We start from the raw sequence: 25887 nt of genomic DNA, 5'->3' as shown, positions 1-25887 counted from the left end.
AGGCTTGGTCACCTAAGAGTGTTTGATTCTCTGAGATAAAAACCCAAAGTAGGAAACCTAGTGAAATGTTTCACATCTTGGGAATTCAATGAGTGTATACTGATAATGAGGAAGAGGGTAAGAAAGAAACAAAGGGGCCGGCCCCGTGGCTTAGTGGTTAAGTGCACGCGCTCCGCTGCTGGCGGCCCGGGTTCGGATCCCGGGTGCGCAGGACACACCGCTTCTCCGGCCATGCTGAGGCCGCATCCCACATACAGCAACTAGAAGAATGTGCAACTATGACATACAACTATCTACTGGGGCTTTTGGGGGAAAAAAAAATAAAATTAAAAAAAAAAAAAGAAAGAAACAAAGGCAGGGAGAAAATGTTTTTTATATTTGCATAAGTGACTCTCTTGAGGCTTATCATTTAGTCTAAATATTGCTATACTTTCTCTGAATAGGTATGTTTGTCGATAAGCAGAATAAAATCCTAATAGTTTCATTGGCATCCATCCATCCACCCATCCATCCATCCATCCATCCATCCATCCATCCATCCATCCATCCATCCACAATTCAGTCATGTATTTATAGAAGAATCTCTATCAATGATCTTCTTGGGGAATGAGGCCTCCAGTTGATTCTGTCATGAACAAAAGAATTGGAAGGCATTATCTTGGTCTTTAAGTCGTTTAAATTTGGTTGAAGAGATGAGACTCTGTCACAGGCCTTTAGGGAATTCGGGGTAAGGAAATGATTTTTGTGGGCTACTTTTAGTCTGGGCTTCTTGGTGGAAACAAATTTCCAGATGAAAAACCAATTATAATCCAATCACCCTTTGTTTAGTATCGCATAGATCAAGCTTCTAGATGAATTCCTATGCTGTTTCGACCCAAGAAAACATTCTTTAAATGCATTTAAGTATCTTTCTGTCTCTAACTATTAGGGCTGACTTGCTTGTTCTTCCTGCCACATTCCCATATTGCGCAGTGTTTTTATTTCCAGGACAGCACTGAGCACATTATGATGTAATTATATATTTACATGTGTGCCCCTCTCCATCGAACTCTGAAATCCCCCAGGGCAGGGAACAGATTTTTCACATTTTATAATCCAGACCCCTAGTAAAGCATCTTGTATACAATAGGAACTCAATACAACTGTCTTATATGTTGCTTAGGTTCAACGGAACAAAAACTAAACAACTGAGCAATGTGGAAAAATCGATTGACTAGATTTTTTTTCTTTGCTTTCACCTGTAACTGTAAGTCTAGGTCCAAACAAGTAGTTTCATTTCAGTTAAACAAGATTCCTTTTTCTCCCATTTTTATATCAAAATATGTTTCTGTAAAAATGGACCGATTCCTCTAGCACATGGGTTAAGTCAGATGATAGTCATTTGACTGATGGTCTGTCCAAATGATTAAAAAGAAGTTCTTATCCCCAATATTCAGTGTGGCCTCCTGGTGATAAAGTGCTCACTATGATCTGGTCAACATTATGAGTTCAGGGGCCAGCCCATGGCTTAGCTCGCTCTGCTGCTGGTGGCCTGGGTTCGGATCCTGGGCGCGCACTGATGCACCGCTTCTCTGGCCATGCTGAGGCGGTGTCCCACGTACAGCAACTAGAAGGATGTGCAACTATGACATACAACTATCTACTGGGGCTTTGGGGAAAAAAAAGGAGGAGGATTGGCAATAGATGTTAGCTCAGAGCCGGTCTTCCTCAGCAAAAAGAGGAGGATTGGCATGGATGTTAGCTCAGGGCTGATCTTCCTCACAAAAAAGAAAACAACAAAACAAAACAAAAAAAATTATGAGTTCAACCAAAAAAGCCAGTCCCTCCTAAGACACAAAGGTTGTTTAAACCTCAATTTCCTATGCAATATTAATGTGCCTATTTAAATATTAATCAGTCTAAAAGCCTGGAGTGGTGCATGTGATCAATACTTCATAGCATCTGAGTCATTCGGGGCTGAGGAGCGGGCTCATCTCCAGCAGGCGCCCTTTCATCATGGCGGCCACCTGCCAACTGGAGCCCTGGTGCGCCCATGGCTACTGGGCTCAAAGGCACTTCCTTCAGGCTCTGCTCCAAAGACCCCTCTTCAGAGACAGGCACCTGTCAGTAATCCATCAAAAGAAGGGAAAAGTGCCGGTACTTAGGGGTAGGCTTTTTTTCTTTTACAAGAACTTCTGTTGGCGAAATAGCAACCCTGGAGCATAAATAACATTCTAAATTTTGAACTGTACCAAAGAGCATGATGCATCCTCTCTCATCTGGGAACTTGATTGCATTTCCACCAACTTGAGAAATTCTAGACATTCCAGAAAAGAAATAGCTCTTGGTTATCTGCATGTGGATTATCCACGTTGAAAATCACATTTTCTCCAGGTCTTTGGCCATGGGGACCTCAGTTAGTTGTGTGGTCCTCTATTCCCCTCACAGTGACACGTATTAATGGGGAATGGAGTGGGGACATCCACCGATGAGGTGGTTGAGAGCTGGGAATTAGAGGGCTCTGCATGCTAGAGTTCCCCATCATCATTGATAGAGGCTCATCAGATGATTTAGCTCCTGATTTTATTTGAAAAGTATGAATGATGAATGAATATTCAATGCAATTTAGCAAATATTTATTAAATGACTGCTCAGCACTGTGCTAAATGTTAAGGGGGACACAAAATTTAAAAGGTACCCAGTTTCCTACAAAGAGCTTGTGATCTGGTTCTGATGTTGTTATACATTATAGGGGAATAGCATTGTTGAATGAATGAATGAATGAATGAATGAATGAGTCAAATGCCAAAATGAATGATGAGGTTAATCATTAGAATCTGGGGATGTTTTCAAAGAAATACGTGTGATGAAGCCTGTCCCTAAAGATTTTGGTTCAGTAGGTCTGGGGTAGGGCCAGAGAAACCTATATTCTCCTTAGGCTGGGGTGGGCATCAATTACAGTGGGTGGACCGAGGAGGGGGTCTAGCACGGGTAGCTGTAACAGTTGCTGCATAAAACAACCATAAAATGTCAGCAGCAAATAACAGTAAGCACTTAACATCACTTACAAGTCTGCAGTTCAGCTGGGAGGTAGATGATCTAGGCTGAGCTCAGCTGGGCAGCTCTGCTGATTTTGGCTGGGCTTGCTTGTTCCTGGGGGTTGCCTGGGGTTCAGCCGATGTTGGTGGGGCTCAGCTAGGTGGCTCTGCTTCTTACTGCAGTTTTGTAGGTCGACTTGGGTGGCTGTGCTTTTGGCTTTGGCAGCTGGAGGTAGCTCTTCATGTGTCTCTCATCCTCCTCCTGGGTGCAGTGGGCTAGCCTGGGCATGCTCTAGTGGTGATGGTAGAGGCATAGGAGGGCATGTGGGAACACACAAGGCCTCTTAAGTCCTCTGAACTGGCACACTGACACTTCTATATTATTCCATTGCTTTGAACAAGTCATAAGGCTCAACCTGAAGTCCAGTGGTGGGAAATATACTTCACCCTTTTAGAGGGAGGTTCTGCAAAGCCCCACGGCAGAAGCTGTAGGGCTGTGGAAGGATGAGGAGTTGGAGTCAATGCAATCTTCCACGTTTGCTGCACTTAAGAATTTGTGGAAAAACTCAAGGAAGAGCTCATGAATCTGCACAGATTCTCAGTACAGGATCTTGGAGCTGCTCAGAGGGAGATCCACAGTCTCCAAGCTGAAAGATGGAGGCCCTAGTGCAAGAAGTGGCCCAACCTTCCTGCCGTCAGGGCGGAAGCCGTACCCCACTCTGTGATCACTACATCAGGAGATGTAATTTCCCTGGCCTGGAGAAAACCTCATTTGGAAAAATTGCTATCTTAACCATCCCTTTACCCATCTTGAGGATGAGGTCTTCCTTATGATATTCCATGAATATCCTTTTAGAAGATCTGTGATGGAGAAGAATAGACCAGAAATTCTGCTTTCTCTGGGGCATCCTTCTTCATTACATCCCTGGCCATGAGCGACGGGTCTTCCCTCTCTCTTTATCTTCTGTTTACTTGGATGCTCTTTTTTGAATAAATCTTTTACTTTTTGAATAAAATCAAATTTTATTTTTCAAATAAATCTTTGAGATTTATTTTGGTGACCTCTGCTTTCTGGCCTCTGCTTTCCTAGCCTCCCAGTCTTACACTTAGTCTGGACGAGGTGCCCTTCTTTCTCTTTTGGTCACCCTGAGCCTCCTGGGGAGGGCACTGAGCAATTGTGCCGGTTTCTTGAGTCATGCCCCTGCTTCTCATCCATCAGGACAATGTGCCATTGTGCAGAGTTGTAGGCTCAGCTCTTTTGAGAAGGAAGTTAATGTTGACTGAGCATCTATCATCTGGTAGACTCTATGCACCTGGTATCTCAATGAAACCTCACAGCAAACCTGATATTCATTTTGCCCATTTCACAAATGAGGAAATTACAGTTTAAAAAGGTTTAATAGGTTAGTCTAAGGTTGCACAACTATGAGTTAGGAGGCCAGGAGTCACGCTCAGGTTTGACTCAGTTTCCACTGTTGTCACACTGTTAGAACCTTACCCCTGTGTGCTGGCTGATTTCCAACTCTCTCTGTCCGCTGACCCTATTCTGCTTGTATGGCAGGCAGGCCAGAAGAGCCTGGGAGCTAAGCCCTCCACATCCCCACCTTGGCCCCTGCTCCTTGGGCACAGCCTTCAACCAGTGATTGATAGGAGTTGGTGGGTATCTCTGAGGTTGACTCTGTCTACACAGCTTCCTAGAGTTCCATGGTGAGAGGAAGTTCCCGTGGCCCTCGGTGGTAACTGGCTTCATAACAATGCTTTCTTGACTGCTCTTTCTTCTGGTATCACTTCCTTTCTTCCTGGCTGCTGCTTCCTGGGATCTCCTCCTAAATAAGCTACTTGCCTTTAAGTCCTTGTCTCAGATCTGCCTCTGAGAAAACCCCAACCCAGAGTGAGAAGACTCTCCTTGGACTTTATAGAACCACCCCCAATGTCTTCATCTTTGTAGCTTCAGCAGAGCAAGCTTTTGGAGCGAAGCAGAAGATGCTCTGCTGCACCCACCCCTACACTCTGAAAGCCCCCACCTCAGTCACACTGCATGTTCTTAGAGGAATCTCCCTCCGTTCCATAGACCTGGAAGAACCCCTGAGCTTGGACCAGAATGTGCACACAGGCCCACGATCATGTCTGGACGGAGGCCGCACGGTACAGACATAAACAACCTCCCTGCTGCCTGAACTCCCCTGTGAGACAAGTCCCAAACCTGTGTCCTTAATGACCTCAGGCTCCTCTGGAGAACGCCTGTGTCTGGTTTCTCTCTTCCTCTGGGGCAGGTCCCAAACACAGCGATCGGATTGAGACAGAGCATATATCCAGACCGTTTGCACACAGAGGATGGGGTAAAGGAACTCTGATTTTGACTTGGTCTAAAATGGTATCTTGTCATTACTATTTCATGTTATTACTATTGGGATGGAAAAAGGAGCATTTTAATTATTCAGAATAGTGAGTATTTACCAGTGGGACTGGATCCCCCAGATTAAATTCAGTCATAGAACAACAGAGTAATAATAAAAGTGGCTATTATTATCCTTTGCTCCTAACACTCAACAGATTCAACGTAGATTTGTTGAATTAACACTAACGACTTACATTTATATATTGATTTGCAGTTTTCAAAGGATTTTAATTCTCAGTTTAAATAGAACACCGACTACCAGCATACTCTGATTCTTTTGTAATATATAGAATAAGCAAGCTTTGAAAATAATTCTGCTCTGGGAAATGTTTTGCCTGGTTTGATTATGAAGAGATTTTTGTCCTATTTGTCTAAGGACCTCTGATAGAGTTTTTGCTTCTCACTGAAATTAATCAGTAGCAAGAAGGAATTTCCTCACTACTGCACATTTCTGTGTATTTTAACCTTTAATAAATCTCCAGGTCGTTCTCTGTGTGGCAGATGTTGCCAGTGTCCGGCCCTGACGCCTTTGGCCTGTCACTCTCATGTCCCTGGAAAGCTGCAGCTGCCGGTACCCACATGTCTTTGCCAAGGGCTTTCTCCGAGACTGTGGGAAGGTAGGAGGTGCTGGGACGTCAGCCTGCCCTGGGACCAGCCCCCACCCAGTGACTGACAGAAGTTGCTTTATCTCGGGTGCCGTGTTCCGGGTGGGATGACTCTAGAGCTCATGTTCTACACCGTCTCCAAGATTCCCCAGTGGGATTAAGTTCCAGCTGCCCACCATGGTAACTTGTTTGTAATGCACCATTTATTGGCTGCCTTCCCTTCCGTGTCTCATTCCCCCCTCCTCTACCTCTGCTGTCTGGGATCACCTCCCAAATAAACTACTTGCACTCAAACCCTTGCCTCAGGGTCTGGTTCTGGGGGAAACTCAAACCCAGACCTCCCCAAAGTACGTTTCCCTGGAAGGGCACTGGGCTAGCTCATCCCATCCAAGACATTAAGTCACCTAACAAGGTGTGAAGCTGCCTGTTAGTCTTTTGCTCAAACAATTTTTGAGTTTATCACCGTCCACTGATTTCATTGCTCTCCTGGGCAGGACTCCTCCACGTCCCATCCTCATTCTGTTAATTATAGTGTAAAATTTTTAATTAAAAATAAAGAAGATAAATTTGGTTAGTAGCTTCAAAGTTGTCACTTTCAATTCTACAGGGGGTGAGAGAGACACCGTGACTGGTGAGGACCAGTCAGTTTAGGTTCTCGCTGAGGAATTAAGGGTGAGATATTTGGATGTTCGGTTTTCTTACCTATACCAAAGATATGGAAAATTTTCACAGCCACATGTAATGAGATACAATTTCTTTGTAAGGTTCCAAGTGTTTTATAAATGGTAAAGACTTGGACCTTCCTCTGGATGGAAGTTGTCAATATAGGCAGTTTTGTAGAGAACTCACATTTTCTGCTCAATTCTTAGATGTCACCTAGTTTAAGTTTAGTGTAGACGTTGTCATCTTCTCAACAGCATCCTTGCCAAATGGCTGTCAACCCTCTTCTTGAACATTTTCAGATATGGAGAACTCATTACTTACTGGGAGAGCTAATTCCTTTTTTTTAAATTAACTTTCATCATTAGCTCTTCCTTTAGCTGAACTAACATATTCCTCCCACAGTTGTCACCCATTGGTGGGAATTTTCTTGGGAGAAATTACCAAACAAGTTGAATGCCTCATCCCACATAGAGAACTTGAAATATTTGAAAACATATTTAATGTGCCTCTGAAGTTGTTTTTTTTTCCCAGTTCTTTCAGCTCTGCTTAGCAAGTTATGGTTTGGAGTCCCTCTACCACCCCTGTTGCTGTCCATCATTCTCTCTTAGAGTGAGACACTCATTGGAAGCAACCTGGTTGTCCAACATTTGGGGATTTGGCAAGTTTAAATAAATTACAGCATGAGGCATATAGTCCTTTTAATCATGTTCTGAAGAATATTTAATAATTTAGAAGTGTTCATGACATATCAAGTGGAAGCGGGGATACCCTGCAGCCTGTTATCCCTGCCATTTCTTTGTAAGGAAAGGCCTCTGGGTATCAGAGTCTTGGAGAAAATGCAATACTCACGTTTCTCACTCTGCCCTTTGGAGAACTCTCCAGGGCCCTGAGTTCTCAGGGAGGCAGAGAAAGGGAGGGTATTAGAGGAGGCAGACGAGGCCCTTTGTGGCGCAGTCTCTTTAAAGGAGCAAAAGGAACAGTGGGCACACAATGTGCTTGGAAGGGAAGGAGGTCACTGTTTCCTTAGGCTCTGCAGATGGATGCTGAGGTGGAATCTACAGCTCATAGGCAGTTCTTTGCTGTCTTATCTACAAGAGTGGGTTCTCATCTCTGGGAATAGAGCTTTGGATTAATTTCCGTCATTTCTCTTTGGGGGCACATTGGCTGGACTGTGCCGATGATTCATTTAATTTATTTTATTATTATTAAAAAAGATGCTCAGCCCAATGTATACTATTCTAGATTTATAAGACCCATGCAGTAAGTAGACACCCAGCACATTGGTGCTTTGTTTCCTGATGGCTGATGTACTAAACACATGGAAAATCTCCATTCTTTCTTTGCAATGTAAACACACACCTTCCAGGATGAATGACCCAGAATGTTGACCCCGAAATGCTTTTGCTAACCATCTTTTCTCTATTTAGGTCCATATTTCTTCTAAATATGAGTCTCTTCAGCTATTAAAATCACATTAAAAACAAAAATACTATCTAGAGGTTACAGGAGAAATGTAGCTTAGTAACAGTTTAGAGAATTTTAAGTGAACACACCAATGCTTGAATAGCGTACTCTCTGGGGTTAAAATAAAGAGATCCCTCATGTTTAAAGAGTTTGTAGATTTTATCAGGAAAGCGGTGGGACTTGCTCTGTCAAAAGTCAGAGCACGTGGTTCTAGCCCGACAGTGTCACCGTGATGCTCTGCTAATATTTCTTATTGGTCAAGGGATCCTAAATGCTGAACCCAATGTTGTGGGGGAAGGTCGGAGTGGAGTGCTCATAAACACAAAAATAATAAAAAAAATTGACGTTCCTGCTTTCATAAAGCTATGGTTGCAGTGTGAGTTGCTGCACTTTTTGGCTTTTTGCCATCAGTTTCATCCAGCAAGAGCCCAAAGGGCTCATTTCCACCCTTCCATTCAATATCCTCAGCTAGAGTTGATTTTAAATCTTGCCAAGCCTCTCTCTTCTCCTCTCCCTGTTCCTTTCTTCTGGGCACTCTGTTCTTTCAGACCTCAACTTTCCTTCTTGTCTTCTCACAAAGCCACTGCCTTTGCCTGCTGCCAGCCCCGTGTCTTGTTAGTCTGCCCTTGGCCTGAGCTGTGGCTCCAACAGGATAGGCAGTTCTAGTGTGCATGTGTGTGCATGCACGCACGTGTTCCCGTGTGCATGTCCTATGTGCATGATGCATGTGTGTGTTCCTAATAATGATGGACACACGAACACAAGATGCACACATTTCCCCACACAGATCGGCTTGTACTTACGTAGTTCGAGGCCAGGTCCGGGTGGAGATAGTCAATCCCTGTGAAAAGACAACAGCACAGGAACGAAAGGTTAATACCTGCCACTGTGTCCTCGGGAAAGCTGCTCAAAAACCACCCTCCTTACGGGGCTGGGCCGGGAGACGTGGGCGGGGGTGAGCGCCTGTGCCCGAGGCCCCAGCCTTGCACTTCCATTCCCGAGTGAGGGTGGGCTGTACCGCCCGCGAGGAGAGACAGCTGTCACCAGACGCATCAGAGAAGTGAAGCCAGTTAGAGCTTGGGGCCCTGGGATGACTCCTCTGACATAAATGTCAGCGCTAAGGGGCTTAGTGGCCGCCAGACGGATGGCTCATCAGGGCAGTGATCTATGAGAGATTCGTGGAAATCCTGACATTTTTAAAGCGCCAACTGGCATTTCTTCTGAAATGAAACTGGCCCTGGGGAGGAAAAGCGATTATTATTTAACAGAGCACGGACAGCAATGGATTAGGAGAGCATTCTCTGGCATGGAAATAATAAGAGGAACACGGCTCGGCGAGAAAAGCAATTAGGCAAAGGGCGGGTAGTTTCCCGCGAGGTGTCCAGGTGGGAGTCAACGCTGTCTCTCCAGGAAGCCTGAGACCCAAGCCTCCTGGCAGGAGTCCTGTGCTTTCTCCTGGATGTGGCCTGTGTTGTTGCCCAGTAGTCACTGCAATAAGAGAGTTATGGTCTGTGAGCACTGCTGGGTTCCATCAGCCACGCGGGCCTCAGAAGGCACCGTGGAACTTCAAGGGCAAGCTGAAAAGCTCTCATTCAGGCCTGCAGAGCCGTGTAATGTTTGCAGCAGTCACACCTGAGCATCCAGCCCTCCGAGACACCACCAGGTTCCTGTACCTCCTGGCATAATGGCTACCAGTGTATGTGTTGAAGTCAAAGACCCGAGTCTGAATCCCGACCACGCCGCCATCTGGCGGCAGGATGTCAGGCAAAGCGCTTGGCCTCTCTGTGCTTGCTTTCTTCTCAGCCAAGCGGGGGTGAGAACTGTGAGGTGTGCTTAGCCCAGTGGCATTTGATAACTCTATTGGGTTGCAATATTTAAAAGCTAGAAGTATCGTTAAGTCCCCTTCCTAGCTGGCGTCTTCACTGCCTGCCTACTAAGGCCAGGGCACAGTTAGAGCTTTGCCCTGCAAAAAGGAACTAGTATTGGGATGTATATTTCGAAAAGGAAATGTTCCTTTGTTTTTTCTGGTTAAATAAGTAATTTCCAGACCAGGAGTCACTGTTCTACAGAGCATGCGTTACATTTTGCTGGTGATATTTTGACATGTGAAGCAATTGCTGTCCTCATGGCTGCTTTCCAGAGCTTGGGAGAGTATGGCCAGTCACTTCCCACCCACCAACATCCTCCTCCTTCCCTCCCAGTGACTGCAGAAGGGCGAGGTCAGAAGATTTAAAGACTAATAGTTTTAAAGGCTGCAGGCCCTTGTTCTGGACCCTAATTCGGAGATGGTCCACGTTGGCTGTGGAGTGGAGTTGAGGATGAGCGCAGGCTATGAGACCAACAGATCCAGTTCCATTCCAGATGCTATAATATTTGTGTGGCTTTGGCCAAGTGATATAATCTCTCTGAGCCTCGGTTTCCTCATCTTTGAAATGGGGATATTATTTACCTTGCAAAGCAATTTTCAAGATTAGAGCCAATTCATTAAAAGTGGTTAGCTAACATCTGTTGCCAATCCTCCTCTTTTTGCTGAGGAAGACTGGCCTTGAGCTGACATCCACGCCCATCTTCCTCTGCTTCCAAGGGACGCCACCACAGCATGGCGTGATGAGCGGTGCATAGGTCTGCCCCCAGGATCCGAACCTGTGAACCCCGGACTGCAGAAGTGGAGCGTGCGAACTTAACCACTACACCAGCGGGCCGGTCCCAAGGAGTTAACTTTTAAAACATGACTCCTTGTTCTGAGAATGCAAGATGTATTTAGGAGAGAAATTTTCTGAGAAATAATAGTCTCTTCTCTGTGAAGGGAAAATATTGAAGCAAAGAGATAATTTGAGGCCAGAAGGAAATTAGAATTAAAACAAGATAAATTCAGCCCAATTAAAATAAAGGATCTTTAATTAGGTTAAGGGGAAGACTAAGTGTTAGGTTAGAACACACACGGACTTTGGTCGGAGAAATGAAAGATTATTGATGGAATTGTGAAGGATGACAGACGTGACTCATAAAAAATAATAATGAACTAAAGCATGAAAATAATAACCTGGTAATTAAACAGTATTTTAATGTTTTTGAATATTTGATTGTTTTTTGAGGTGGAATGGACTGAATACAGCTTCTGAATCAGCTTATTTATTTTTCAGTTTTTGTATTAGCAATCTGTTCATCCTTATTTTTCATGCATTCATGTATTTTCAGCAATGAATGCCAGGCACTTTGTAGGTCCTGGAAAAACACAGATGATTCAGACACAGAACCCGAGCCACACAACAATCTATGGCTCACAGTCTACAGAGCAGACTATCACCAGCCAATCATAATGCATGTGGTACACAAATGACAAATATCTGCTTATATCTTTGTTCATACACCATTAGTATCCCATCATTAATTTGAAAGTCTAATCCACAATAGTCCAAATTCTCAGGAAGCCCAGATAGTTCTGGAGACCTCAGGGAATTAGCAAGGGGCTCCATGTACAAAGCTCCTAGTAGAATGTTAATAGTTCGGTTGAGATGTATAACATCTCAAGATTCCAGTCCTAAGCCCGGTTCCTTCCATTGTCCCAAGGGAGTTATCCCTTTGCCCCACCCCCACTGACTTATCTGTTGCTGAGGAATAGGCCTCAATGGACGTGGTTCAATATCTCCCATCCCATGTGGTCTTCCGCAATGTGACAATGCCATATCCCTTCATTGGAGGTGGGTCTAATCTCTCCTCTTCAGTCTGAGTGGGCTATGACTGCTCCCTCCAATAGGAAGTAGTGGAATGCCTTTGCATGACTTCTCAGGTTAGGTCAAAAAAGGCCAGGCATCTTCAACCTGTTCCTTTCGGACGCTTGCTCCAGAGGAAGCCAGCTGTCATGTAAGAAGCCCATGTGTAGGTAATCTTTGGCCACCTCAGCTGAGCTCCAGCAGCAGCCAGTATCAACCACCAGCCATGAGCATCCAGCCCAGTCAAGCCTTCAGAAGACCGCAGCCCAGCCAACATCTAACCTCAAATGCACGAGAGACCTCAAGAGAGAACTACCCAGACAGGCTCTTCTTGAATTCATGTGTTGCAAAATCATAAGTAAAATGAATAGTTACTCTAAGCTGCTAAGTGTTGGAGTCATTTGTTACACAGCGATAATAACTGAACAGGTGTCCTGCTGGACCTTCTGGGGCCTGTGAAGCCCAGGGTAGGAGAGAAAACATTGCTTTTATATGTGATGCAGAGTTCTAAATCTCTTGGGAGGGTGGGGGTGACTGTCTGGTCCTTAAGCTTGGACCTCCACTTAAAAGGATGAGGCCCCATTCACAAAGTCTCACCAGGGAGGCAGAGCCAAGGGGCGGGTTTCAGGTGCTGAAGATGGTGGTTAGGATTAATTGTGAGACTTTGGGCAGTTTCTTGCCTCCCTAGACCTCAGTTTCTTCATCTGCAAAATATGGGTAATAATAACACTAACCTTAGAGAATAATTGTGAATGTTTCCAAAATGCTAAGTAGTGCCTAGCACACAGCAAATGCTCAATAAATGTTAGTTTTTACAGTTACCTTACCTTGAGGCTCTCTCTGACCCCGCCTCACTGGCCTTCAACCCTGCTTCCTTGGCTCCATCTGAGAGTGGCTAAAGGTCTTGTCCGCGCCTTCCCTGACCATCTTTACCTTGAGAGCCAGCCACCTGCCCTGAATCGTGCCCAGGCTGGGTGAGTCCTGTCCATCCCCGTGTCTTGTTATGGTCATATCTCATTTCCCAGGTCAAGTTCCCAACACCAAACAATTCCATTGCAACAAAAGGGACAAACTGTCACCATTAAGTGGGGTTCTTGGTGACACCTGCCGGAGATGTCATAGCAGACCCCTAAGAAATGCTTTCTGCCCCTTTGGGCAACAGCTAACCGTGGAGGTACTCTCTTAGTGATGTGTGGTAAATGGAAATGACATGAAGTTGCCCCTACATGAAGGCAGCAGATAATTATTGAACAGGTATCACGTCATTGGATCTAGCAGAGATGACGACGGCCGAGTGTTGAGTTGGGCAACCAGAGAGGGGTGCACGGCTATTAAACTGTGCTGTCCACAAATTAAACCTTTCTCATGCAGATAATCAAATATTCGCCATACAGGCCAAAATATTGGGAGCCAATGTTTATAAAATATTAGACTATTCTTGCTCCTAGGTATCAGGGTCAGCATCTGTGTCTGTCTTTAACCTTGTTTTGCAATGATACCTTGCTGAGAGATATCTGGGAAACAATACCATGCCATTCACATGTCCAGGCAGTTAAGAGAGAAAATGCAACATGGATGCTCCCAGCCTCACCATCACTGCTTCCCCTTTCTAGGTGTTGGGGTGGAGATGCCCAATTACGCTGTGAGAGGGTGCTGAACATCTAGTCTTGTCCTTGTTGCATGGGAGGCCGCTCTTGTCCCAAATATGCTCATCTTACTATTGAACAGCAGATTTGGAGTATGGCTTGGCATTCTTTCCTTCAGTTATCATACTAAATAAGCACATGGTGAATTAAGGATAGCCGCAATCTTTTGTTTCTCTCTGCACCAGGAGGCAGAATCTGTTTCCCCTCCCCTGGAGTCTGGACTGGCCCTGAGACTGTATCCAACAGCAGTGGCAGAGTGACAATTGCCCATTCCAGGTCCAGCCTTTACGAGGACTGGCAGCTTTTGCTTCTTGTCTCTTAGAACTCCCGTTCCTGGGAGCCCCCAGCCGTCTGTGAGAAATCCAGCCACCTTGCTGGGGAGACACATGGAGAGGAGAGGCCCTGGGACCACATGGAGCAGGAGGGAGGCCAAGCCATTTCAGCACCCATTCGGGCCTCCAGTTGACGCCAGTCCCAGCTGCCTTCTGACTCCAACAGCATGAGAGACCCCGGAGAGACCAGCAGCAGAACTGTCCAGCTGAGCCTGGTCAACCACAGAACTGTGAGAGACAATAACATGGTGGTTGTTTTAAGCCACTTAATTTTGGGCTGGTTCATTCTGTAGCAGTAGATGACCAAAACAGTGGAGAAGTTAGGAGTTTTAGAGGGCAGAGAGTTCACTTTTTTGGGATCCCAAAGGCCACCAAATCAGCAGAAGAAATAACATCAAACAAGAAATTCCTCTGAGACTTTATAAGGGCCTTAGCTTCTCAAGCTAGGAAAAGTGGACAGAGTCAGGAGTGGTCTTCTCCTTTGCTGTCTTGGAAGGGATGATGAGCACTCAGTCAAGGCGGCTACAGTTGAAGAATCCTGAAGCGGACGTCAGAGGGCTGTTGGAGGTTTCATAAGAGCACTGTGCTTGTCTGGCCACTGCACTTTGAGGGCACTTCTCTGATCCCCCAGATGCTGTGTGAATCCTCCCGATGCTGTGTGAAATGGTGATTACAATATAGCCTAGGCAGGTTTCCCCCAAACCTAGATGCTTCTGTCTCCTGGGTGAGCCGGCCTCAGCCACTTTGGTTTCTAAATCAAAGCATTAGGAAGGAAGAAGTGGTTATAAGCTCCCCACATCTGTGCGCACACACGCTCTTATGCACAGCTCCTTTCTTCTTGTGAAAGCCCTCAGCCACTGGAGAAAGCTTTTACCTCCACTTCAAAACGTCTCACACATCAGAAAACATGGAGGCGTTGTTTTCCTGTTGGCATTTAATGAGCCCACACAAAGACAGGGCCAATTTTCCGCACGCTGGCTTCCCTTCTTTTCCCATCACTGTTGCTTCAAAGGCTTGCGTTAGAGAACAGTGTTCTTTGAAGATCTTCAGAAGGAAAAGTCTCCATTGTTTCCTCTCTGTATAGACTGTAGACGTCATTGTACCAATACTGCTCAGTGAGCTTTCCCTGGAGGACCAGACGGCTGAGGAAGGGCAACAGTGCATCCCCAATGAGATGACAACAGGGCAGAGAGTCTCCAGAATCTTGGCAGAGCCAAGGACATGTGTAGTTAGAAAAACACCAATTCTTCAAACACATTGATTTTCATGTCACGAACTACAGAAAATAAAGCTCTGCTAAATCTTTATCTGGCAGGCATATGGGATAGCATAACATATTATATGGGATGTGTATGATAAAATGTTATCAAAGTCTGCTTTACAAGGGTTCATTCTGAAAGAAGCAATAAAGTAAAAAAAATTCTCCAAATCCCAGTTCTGCTGCTAAAAAGCTATTTCATGGATCTAGAGCCACACTTCTAATAGAACATTCTGCGATGATAGAAATGGAGCTGAATTGAATTTCGTCAACCATTAGCCCCACGTGGCCCTTGAGAACTTGAAATGAAGCTAGTGTGATTGAGGAATTGAATCTTTAATTTTATTTAGCTTTAAATAATTAAAACTTAAATGTAAACAGCCACATATGGCTAGTGGCTACTCCATTGGATAGTGTGAATCTAGAGAAATAGAGAAATCTAGAGAAATAGATGGTAAATATAAACAGGTTTAGAAGATGTTTTAAGGTGAAGTATAAGCATCAGCCCAATGAGAATTTATGGTTCAGTGATGGTAAGATTTCATTTGTTCATTTTTTTAGTTTTTTAATTCATTAATTTAATAAATATTTGTTAAGGGAATCCTCAAGTTTGAGGACCTCTGATCTGGAGGAAGGTAAGGATTTTGCCACAGTATAGATGGTGATCAGGCCCAGCATCTGGCTATTCTGCCTCTGAATAGCATCTCCAAAACAATGAATCTTTTATATTCCAAAGGCATGCAAAGACATACTTGCTTCCAAATGACGTAAAGGCTTTGAAATACTCACCATCATCCATAATTCCAATGGTAACACCTTTCCCTGTGTAGCCCAGTTCCCAGGCTTCTGCCACATTCAAGTCAAGGCCAGGAGTGCCATCAGCTTGCCCAGTATTGATCTGGTTCAGGGATTCCAAAGCAGAGAATCTTATCAGTTTGGTGTAGTAAAGCATCTGTGTAAATGTTTGTCTGACAAACTCTGCTGCCACCCACTATTCCAGGGCCAACTCAAAGCCCACATCGTCCATGAAACGGTACTTTTGGGGTTTCCCCACTGACCTCTTCTAGCCTCCTCCCTCCATTTTTTGATATACCCAATTGATGTTTCCTTTTTCCTAAATATGCAAACACAATTTCAATCCCCTCATCTCTTCTGACTAGAGAAACCCTTAGAGCTGCCATTGCAAGAAACCCTCCCAGATTTAGAATTAAATGCTCACTCTTACAACTCTTTATTTAGACCTCATGTTTGGAATTTAGCACATATTGTCTTGGATTATTCTTATTTGAATGTGATTTCCTCACTAAATAACAATATCCTTTGCAAGATGGAGCATGTCCTATTTACCTGTGTAATTTCAGTACTACCGCACCAAGTCTTGCGTAAAAATATTTGTTGAACTGAATTAAAGATTAGTGCATGTTCTAATGCAAAAAATAATTTTAAAAAGCCTCTTCCCTAAAAGAAATTCAAAAAAGAAAGAAAAACAGAGAAAAATTCCATATAAATATGTTCACTACTCTCTTTTATGCATCTTTGTCCTATGCAGATTTTCTCAAAAAGGAATTGTAATAAATTAGTGCAATCAGAGCTTGTCCTGGCAGAAGCCCACAGGGATCACTTGGCTGTTATGGTGTTGCTAAAACATTGTGCAAACGCCTTAGTGCTCTCTATAAAAATGACTGCATCCCTTTGGAAGTTAGAATGCACACGTGACTGGTTTTGGCCAGTGAAATGTGAGCTCATGTGCCATTTATCACAGCTAAGCAGAAGCTTTAAGAGCCAGTGTGCGATTTGCCCCTTCCCCTCCCCGAGGGGCTCATGAAAGCAGGGGTTGGGATGGAGCTAAGATGGAGCCGGGGTCCCTGAGGGATTAGGAAGTGTTGGACATATAGCATGAGTGGAAACAAGCTTTGATTTGTGAAGCTACTGTGATTTGGGGGTTGTTTGTTATTGTAAGAAACCTAGCCTATCCTGACTGACACACATTGGCTCATTCAGTTACCCAGATTGGATTTGTAGAATTCCATGCCGAAAAGCGTAAGGCATAGTCAACTCTGAAGCTCCAAGAGGGAAGCTGTGATGCATTCCTGTAAAGGAGCAGTCCACAGGGCTGTAATTTAGTTTTCTCTCTTGCTCATCACATTTTAATCTTAAATAAAATAAAGCTTTGCTCACATCTATAAATTAGTCACTCCTTTCCCTTCAATAAGCCCTGCAGTTCTGGTTGGTTTGGAGGCACTGAGCCCCTTCTAAACATAAGCCAACCCATCCAAATAGATCGTGAAGGACTGTTGGTAAGCCAGAAAATACTTCACGACACAGACTGGGTTTCTGTGCCTTGAATCCTGCATCAATTAAGCCCTGTGGAATTGATTTCCTGCCCTTATTTTAGGAAGCACTAATAGATGCTACTTTTGTTACTGCAGTCTTCGAGCTCACTTGCTTGTCCCTTGTGAAGTCACCTGATTCTCTCTCCCATGCCTGTGGTTTCACCATTTCCTCCGGTTACTCTGCCAGTTGAGACCCCTAGATTACTCTTCCCAGAACTTTGACTTGGCTTTTACGTGTTTTTTGCAAGTCTTCACTCACACATACCTGGGCCTTTTCAGAGTCTAGAGGAACCTGACCAGCTCTTGGTAGTTGCTTTGACCCCAGGAGATTATGGCTATTTAGCAGTTCCAGAAGAAAGCAGATCAGAGAATGAGATGCATGGGTGGTGATAGAAAATCAATACATATCAGAGGGGACAGATAGGTTCACTGAGTTGGATGCTGGCTGACATCCCACAGAATGGTGAGGAAATAGAACTGCTCTTTTATCTGAAGTCCCAAGGTGAGAAACATTAGAAATAATACAGAGACGCTTACCAGATACCATTGCTTTGTAAAAAGAGGATCATTCATGTTGATGTCAATCTCATTGATGTCTCGATACCCTCGCTTTTTTCGGTTGAATCCTTCCTGTTGCAAGGCCATTTTTACCTGGAAAGACAATATTGGCATATTACCAGAAGATCAACCTGAACACCCTTCTTCTGGAATTCGTTTCTGGGAATTCAAATTTCATTTGTACATAAGGTGTTTTTTCCTCAGCAGAAAACAAGTTCATCTCATGTACACTCTCACTTTATGATTATTTTCCAAGAGTATTTACTTCTGCTTGCGCTGAACTAATAGGCCTTGGTGATGGCTCCAAGTGAGTTTCCTTAAAATAAGAATTAGATGGAGAAAAGTACTCTCAAGGAAGAAAAGGTGGTGGGGTCGTTAAGTGAAATAGAAGAGAGCAATGGAACAATTACTTCTATTAAGGAAAGGAGATTGATGTGGATTCAGGAAGGGAGAGAGAGAAAACTGCACAGGTCATTTTTCTGTAGGGCTTCCCAGCCTGTACATTTGTTGACAGTATTGTGCTATCATATTTGGGAATCAGCCAAAAACGAACAAACAAACAAAAACCTGCTTGGAGAGCCAGCAAGCCCATAGCAAAACTCTAGAAGGTAGCTGAGGGACATTTGAAGAGAAATTGATGGATGGTGCCACTGTCCTCGCAATGATGACACGTCATTTTTGGACAGTAAGACAGAACCCCACGTCCTCCAATGGAAATGAAACTTGGGAGCTGAATTAGTTCAAGCAGGATTCTGGCAACAGCTAGACATTGTCCCAGTCACGAAACTTTCTTTCACTTGGGTTAAATTGCAGTAATTTATCATCCCATAGCGGCGGCCAGTCTCTGAACATCTACAAAATCAAGGACTATGCAAATATATAAAAGGGTGTGTGCTGGATACTTATTATTTTTTTTATTATATTTTGCTGCCCAACATTAACTTCTCCTTTTCCCAAATCTTCCCAGTGTATTTGGGGGTTTACCTCAAGTCCAGTGGGTGCTGTGCTGGTGGGAGTGAAATTCGAGGCACCCGTCTGCTTTAAAGAAACTGAAGGCTCTCTTTGCCTCAGAGGTGCCTCAATGGGTATCTGTCTCCCAGGATTTGAATCTTGGGAAAGCGATGTGAGGGTAGAAGGAACCCTTGGAGACTATTTGTGTCAAAGGTTCACTCACCAGGCTCTCCCTGTGAAGATCCTCACTACAGTTCCCACAGCACAGCCCTGGGGCTCCCCCAAGACTAATCCTTCAGCCTCTCATAGATTGTGAGCTCCCTATGTGTTTCCAACAAATTCTCTTTTGCGTAAGTGATCCAGAATCGATTTCTGTTGCTTGCACTCAAGAACTCTGACACGGGATGAGAGGAAGACAAGAGGATCAAATCCAGAGTGATGGCAGGAAGGGAAGAATGAAGAGACCACAGGTATGGCCGAAACCCCTCCTCTTGCTGCTGCCCTGGAATGTGGAGGAGCACTGTGAGAGAGGAGCTCTCACTTCCTCACTCTACACACCCATACAAGAAGGCCTGGAGCTCATTTGCCAGAGAAATGCTAACTCTACTAGACTCAATACATGTAGAAAAGAGGTGGTAGGTGTGGCATTTGCTCTGTGAGTTCTTTGGAGGTATTCCAACAAGAGTCAGTCACTGTGCTACAGTTAAAAAAAAAATCATCCCCCCATAGAAAAATAATTGGAAAAATGGGATGGCTAGGTATTTTTATAATGGCAAAAATCTGGACACAACTAGTGTCCATCAAATAGAGATAAATTATGATTCAAATATACATACACATATACGTATGTATACGTGTGTGTGTGTGTATTATATATATATATATCTTCTAAGAAGCAGATGCCAAGATGAGACTAAATGTTCAAGGATTGTATTAGGAGAAAAATGCAAGAAATTGTGATGCAAGTCTGACTGTGTAAAGGAGAGAGTGAACAGGGTCGGACAAAAGTGTCCTCAACTGCCCCATAGTCTAAGGAAGGTTTGGCAAGGCTGTTAGGGATCCAGGGCGGGCTGTCAGAGAAACCCTGAGTCTCCCAGGGCGGGCATGCCTCAGTACCCTGCCATGCTCAGTCAGTGGCTGGAGCAGCGTGGGAAGAGTGGCCTGTTACCAACACAGTGATAGACGTCAGGGTGCAGCAGCTGGGGTCCTTGGTCAATTCTTCTCCCTGAAGTCAGAGGTGTGTGTGGCATATTCTCACAGCTGCCACAGAATATATATATACATTTATATATGTGTCTCTGTGTGTGGGTGTATTCATTAATGTAGAACGTTTAAAATGTTGAAGTAAATGTAGTTCTCAACCTGTAAAGACCTGAGACACACCCCTCTTAAAACTTTCTTTTACTGTGGAAGCAAGTATTCAAATAAGAGCATCACTTTACTTTGGGAAAGGAGCCTGAATTTGGCCATCGCGTCTTCCTATTCTGATCCCATGGCAAGGCCTTTATCTGCTCTGCTCACTAATGGGAGCCCTTGACTGGCCTCCACTGAGGGACTCCCGTTATAGTGGATTCATTGTCATGAATGACCTTGTTGAAACGGCACCTTTCCTTTGCTAAGCAAGGGCAACTCCCACGTGTAAGGTTGAAAACTATCATCCGTAGGTTGTTTCCCAGCAACATAAGAACAAGAAGACTCACATCGGATTTTATCTTTTTAAATAACAGTGCAGGAATGCCTATGACAATATCGCTCCAAACTCGATTAGACCAAGTGCTTTCTAATGAAAAGACTGTTTAAATTCATTTCCATAAAATTAATTTTTAATTTCATAAATTAGGTTTTAATGGAGACCAGCAATGCTTTGGAATGCTGCATTCTCTAGACCCCTTCTTGCAACTCAGAAGTGCCAAAGCATGACTTAGGTGTCTGCAATTTTGCATCTTGTGTTGTTAAAAATTAGGAATCCTAAGACAGCAGAGGGCTTTCTGAGTCAATTAGTTTATCTTCATGTCCTCAGTGCAGATCACAGTTACAATTCCAAGAGAGATGAACGCCTTTTAGACATATATTTTTACTTGTTACACACAAATAACTGGAGAAGAGTTTTTTTCCCTACAATGATACCATGTAATACCATCAATTGCTTTTATTTTTCTGGGTTCTTGTCCTGTCCTAATTTGCATTTAAACCTAATTTTTACATAATAGTAATCACACTATAGATAGAATTGTGCATTCTTTCTTCACTAAGTATCCTACCATAGAAATTTTAATATGTGGCTACGTAGCTCTCATACTTTCATTTTTAATGGCTACCTAAATGAATGTTTAAATTTAAATTTAAATAAATTTAAATAAACAAATTACATAGAGTAATGTACCATAATTTACCCAATGATTTCCTTCTTATTGGTCATTTAGATTGTTTTCTATCATAAATGAAATTGCCATGAGCAGAGAGTTGAGGTTATAAACTATTTTTAAGGATCTCTGGAGAAGATTCAGCACTACAGTTCTATGTATGATAAAGCTCTTAATGTCAGAGAAGTGTTTCCTAGTGTCTATATTCCTTCCTCATATTATAACTAAAAGGCCACTTCTATTGTTTCTTCCTCCTCTGAATTGTAACCTTTCACACACGATGCCTTTCATTACCACTTAGATATGGCACCAATGACATGTGTACAGCTTAACCATAGCTTCTTGGCTTCTCAAAAAATACAGTACAGTTAGCTTCGGTATTTAGTTTTAGAACACTCCCCAAGTTGGTTCATTGACCTAAACATTTATACAAATGAAAAATATAAGAAAGCAGGAGTGTTTGTGACTGGGTATTATTTTCTAAAAATGAACAGATGGATATTCTACAGTTCTGGTTCAACTTTTAAACCTTAATTTGACACATGTGTACAGCACAAATTGTACCCAAGAACTCCACCCACTTCTTCCTTCTTCCAGGCTTTCTCTTCAATTAAGGATTTTTCGGTCAACAAATGTTTTTGTGCATCTACAGTGTACACACTAGGATGGAGCGGATACTGTCTCGGCATGTTTGTGTACTATTTTATGTTATGTTAATGAGGTACTTTCACTGCATTTCATCTTCTCAACAAAACTGTGGGTGGGTGTGGTTACAGTTGAGGAAACGGAGGTTCAGAGGCCATTGTCCAACAGTTGAAAACATGGCAGAGTCACCCAGGTTGACCAATTCTAAATGCTGTGAACTTTCTACTAAGCCACATTGCCTCTTCCTAAGTCACAGAACACAGTCAACCTTGCAGTATCTGGGACAGCTGAACCGTGGATGTAACTCTCTAAGGATCAGGGCCTGGGTCACTTCCCCCTAAGGCTGATAATTAAACAGCTGCTAATTAGCATTTACTATGCTGGGCAGGGAGGGGCCAAGAGAAAGGGCAGCAACATGGGAAACCTGCCTCCAAAGGGCGTGAGGAACATCTTGGTGTGAAGTGAGCACGAGCAAAGAAACATAAAACACAAAACTGACGTCTTCCTGAAAATACTGAAGTTTATGAATCTACGCCGTTGATTGTGTCGCACTATTATTTTCTGTACTACCAAGAGTTATTTTATTTACCACTGTTATGGGGTGAACGGTGTCTCCCTAAAAGATTTATTGAAGTCCTAACCCCCAGTACCTCAGAATGTGACCCTATTTGGGAATAGGCTTGATATAAGACATTTTATATTTTCAAGTATATGAAGAAGTCATTCTGGTTTGAACCTGATTTGGCCTGAATTTTATTTTAACCAGAGCACCTGACTTACGGCATGACAAACATATATTGTACATCTGCTTTAATCGTTACCTTAAAGTAAAGAATGGACTCTTTGAGGATAAAAAAATGCACGCCTCTCTTCCTTTGACACCAGCACTCTTTAAAGACAAGACTGAATGGCTCCTTTCCCACAGCACCAAGGCCATGTTGACTCACTGTGTACGTGCCGATCTGTAACAAAATATCTCCTTGAACCTGTGAAAGAAGTACTCCTGTTATGCTTCGGGTATGTCTCTCTGGAAATGGTATATAACTGTGCTGGAAACCACTCTTCTTCAGAACGCTTTGTACTTCTGGGCTATAGTCTTCAGTTTGGCTTGAATAAAAATCTCTGCTATGGAATGATTATTGATTACTTGTGTCAACAGAGTCATTGCAGATGTAATTAGCTAAGATGAGGGCATCCTAGAGTAGAGTGGGCCCCTAATCCAATATGGCTGGTGTCCTCATAAGAAGAGGACAGAGAGACACACAAGGAGAACACCACAGAAAGACACACAGACACACAGAGAGAAGCCGCATGAAGAGAGTGGAGGCAGAGGTCGGAGTTGTGCTAATACAAGCCAACGAGTGCCTGGGTCTACCATAAGCTGGAAGAGGCAAGGAAAGGCCTACTCCCAGAGACTTCAGAGGGAGCATGGCCCTGCCAACACCTTGATTTCAGACTTCTGGCCTCCAGAACTTCGAGAGAATAAATTTCTGTTGTGTTAGGCCTCCCAGTTTGTGGTACTTTGTCACGGAAACTAATACAACCACTACAAATTAAGCTATGTCACAATACTTCCTTCTCATTTGTAAATTTTGTTTTGTTTTGTTTTTTAGTTATTTTATTGAGGTCATATTGGTTTATAACATTGTATAATTTCAGGTTTGCAGTATTATATATCAGTTTCTGTATAAACTGCATCTTGCTCACCCCCAATAGTCTAGTTTTTATCTGTCACCCTACACATGTGCCCCTTTATCCCTTTCACCCTTCCCTCTACCCCCTTCCCCTCCGGTAACCACTAATCTGTTCTCTTTATCCGTGTATTTGTTTATTTTCCACATACGGTGAAATCATAGGGTGTTTGCCTGTCTCTGTCTGGCCTATTTCAATTAACATAATACCCTCAAAGTCCATCCATGTTGTTGCAAATAGGACAATTTTGTCTTTTTTATGGCTGAGTAGTATTCCATTGTATATATGTACCACATGTTCTTTACCCATTCATTAGTTGATGGTCACTTGGGTTTCTTCCACATCTTGGCTATTGTGAATAACGCTGCAATAAACATAGGGATGCATAAATCTCCTTGTATTGTTGATATCATGTTCTTTGGGTAAGTACCCAGTAGTGGGATAGCTAGATCGTATGGTATTTCTATTTTTAATTTGTAAACTTTATTTTGTATGTAAAGTGCTTTTATAATTTCATTTGACAAAGATGTCCTCTACCATATATAACTTTTGCAAACAAATAAAAGAAGGGAACATGTTAGTAAAATAAATTGGTTGGGATGTTCCTAAACTCCTTCACGTATGGAGTCTAAATCAGAGTGGTCTGTGTCTGTGTTTCCCACACGATGTTGTTCTCTGTGCCATCAAACGTGTTGGTGATCAGCATTTCTTGAAAGAGTGCTCCACTATTGTCTCCAGCATTTTCTTCCAGCCTGCCAATAAGTATTCTGCACGTTTTGATGCACCAGCCTGGGCAATAAAAATTTTGTCATTCTTGTCATTTGCTGAGAGCGGTTGAAAGAGGCATGCAAAAAACATGCATTTTAGAATTGATAATGTATGATAGTTTTTGCTTTTCCAGATTATCTGATGGCAAACTTTTGAGCAGTTAATCAAAGCAGAACTTCTCTCAGTTTGCCCCACCCCAGGACTGGAGCCCCTAATAAGTCAACTGGGAGACAGTCATCTGTGGAGGTGATGAGGTTTCTTAGAAAAAGCCCTGGATGGGGGTCAGGAGCTCTGTGGTGCCATAGATGTGGGGTTGAAACCTGCCTCTGCCCCTGCTGCTCTGTGTCTTTGAGCATAATAGGGACCTTTCTGAGACTCAGTTTCCTCATCCCTAAAATGGGAATGATAACTGCTTCTGAGGGTTGTCTTGAGGAATGGATAATGTCGGTTGCTGTGAGACCTGTCACAGTGCCTGGCACAGAGCAGGTGTTCACGAATGTCGGTTGCCTCTGTCAGTCCTCTGTCAGCTGTCCTCCACCTGGATGCACATCAAATCCCCTGGGAGCTTTAATGGTGCCACTTCCAGGCCACGCCTGGACCCAATTAGACTCTTGGGGGTGGGGCCATTTTCTCAAACCCTCCAGCTGATTCCAGTCTGCCCTAAGGCTGACACTGTCTTGGCGGCCCGTTTTCTTCCTGTGTAAAAGGCCTGCTCCACCTCTCCAGCTGTGGGGAGGCTCCGGCGGGAGCCAGGCTGCGGAATCCTCATGTGGTAAAGAGACCTGCAGATGTGAGGACTCTGGCCATCACCGTGCTGAAGGCGTCACCCAAGGTGAGGGGCAGGGAGAAGCCCACTACCCCTCGGGCCGCACCCTCCCGGGCCTGCCCTGCCTTCGGCCTCGGTTCTCTCTCTGTGGACGGACACGGCCAGATCAGATCACCTGTTCTCTAATTGCACTGGACATCAGAATCACCTGGGTGAGCTGCTGCTTTAATTAATTAAAAATTGTTATTTTAAAACAGAGAAGTAGGAAAGAAGAAAAAACATAATTCCTTCCCCACCTCCCGATAATCCCTGTTGACATTAAAAAGAGAAAAAATAAGGTAACACATGTGCATGGTTAGAAAATTAAAGCAGTATGGAAAGTTATATAATGGAAAGGGAACATTCTATTCTCCTCTCCCCATCCTGCTCCCAAGTAGCTCTCTCCTCAAAGGAAACCACTGTGAAGAACTTCTTGTGAGTTTTTCTAGAAAAATGTTTATAAGTATGCACAAATACATATATATAGAAAGAGGGAGATTTTTTTAGAAACAGTATATTTAGCATGATTTTTTTACAGTGTAGTGGGTTGAATGTTCCCCCCAAAATATATGTCCCCCCAAATTATATGTCCACATCCTCATCCCTGGAACCTGTGAATGGGACTTTATTTGGAAAATGGTCTTTGCAGATGTGATTGAGTCAAGGATCTGGAGAT

At 43.6% G+C, this 25887-nt stretch overlaps 1 protein-coding gene across 1 annotated transcript in view; it reads right to left on the bottom strand.

Annotated features, from left to right (window-relative positions):
• The window catches only part of PCSK2 (proprotein convertase subtilisin/kexin type 2), a 243014-nt gene that overhangs the window by 99232 nt on the left and 117895 nt on the right, over positions 1-25887 (bottom strand). Inside the window, exons 3-5 of the mRNA XM_004433731.3 lie at positions 17967-18080; positions 15886-15994; positions 8951-8988 (exon numbers count right to left, since the gene is read on the bottom strand). Of these exons, the coding sequence (XP_004433788.1) occupies positions 8951-8988; positions 15886-15994; positions 17967-18080 (261 nt within the window). The remainder of the gene's footprint in view (positions 1-8950; positions 8989-15885; positions 15995-17966; positions 18081-25887) is intronic.

The sequence above is a fragment of the Ceratotherium simum genome, chromosome 21 (genome assembly GCF_057802395.1).
Source record: "Ceratotherium simum simum isolate JZ-2026a chromosome 21, ASM5780239v1, whole genome shotgun sequence".
NCBI classification, from domain to species: domain Eukaryota; kingdom Metazoa; phylum Chordata; class Mammalia; order Perissodactyla; family Rhinocerotidae; genus Ceratotherium; species Ceratotherium simum.
This window is presented reverse-complemented; position numbering and strand designations above follow the sequence as displayed.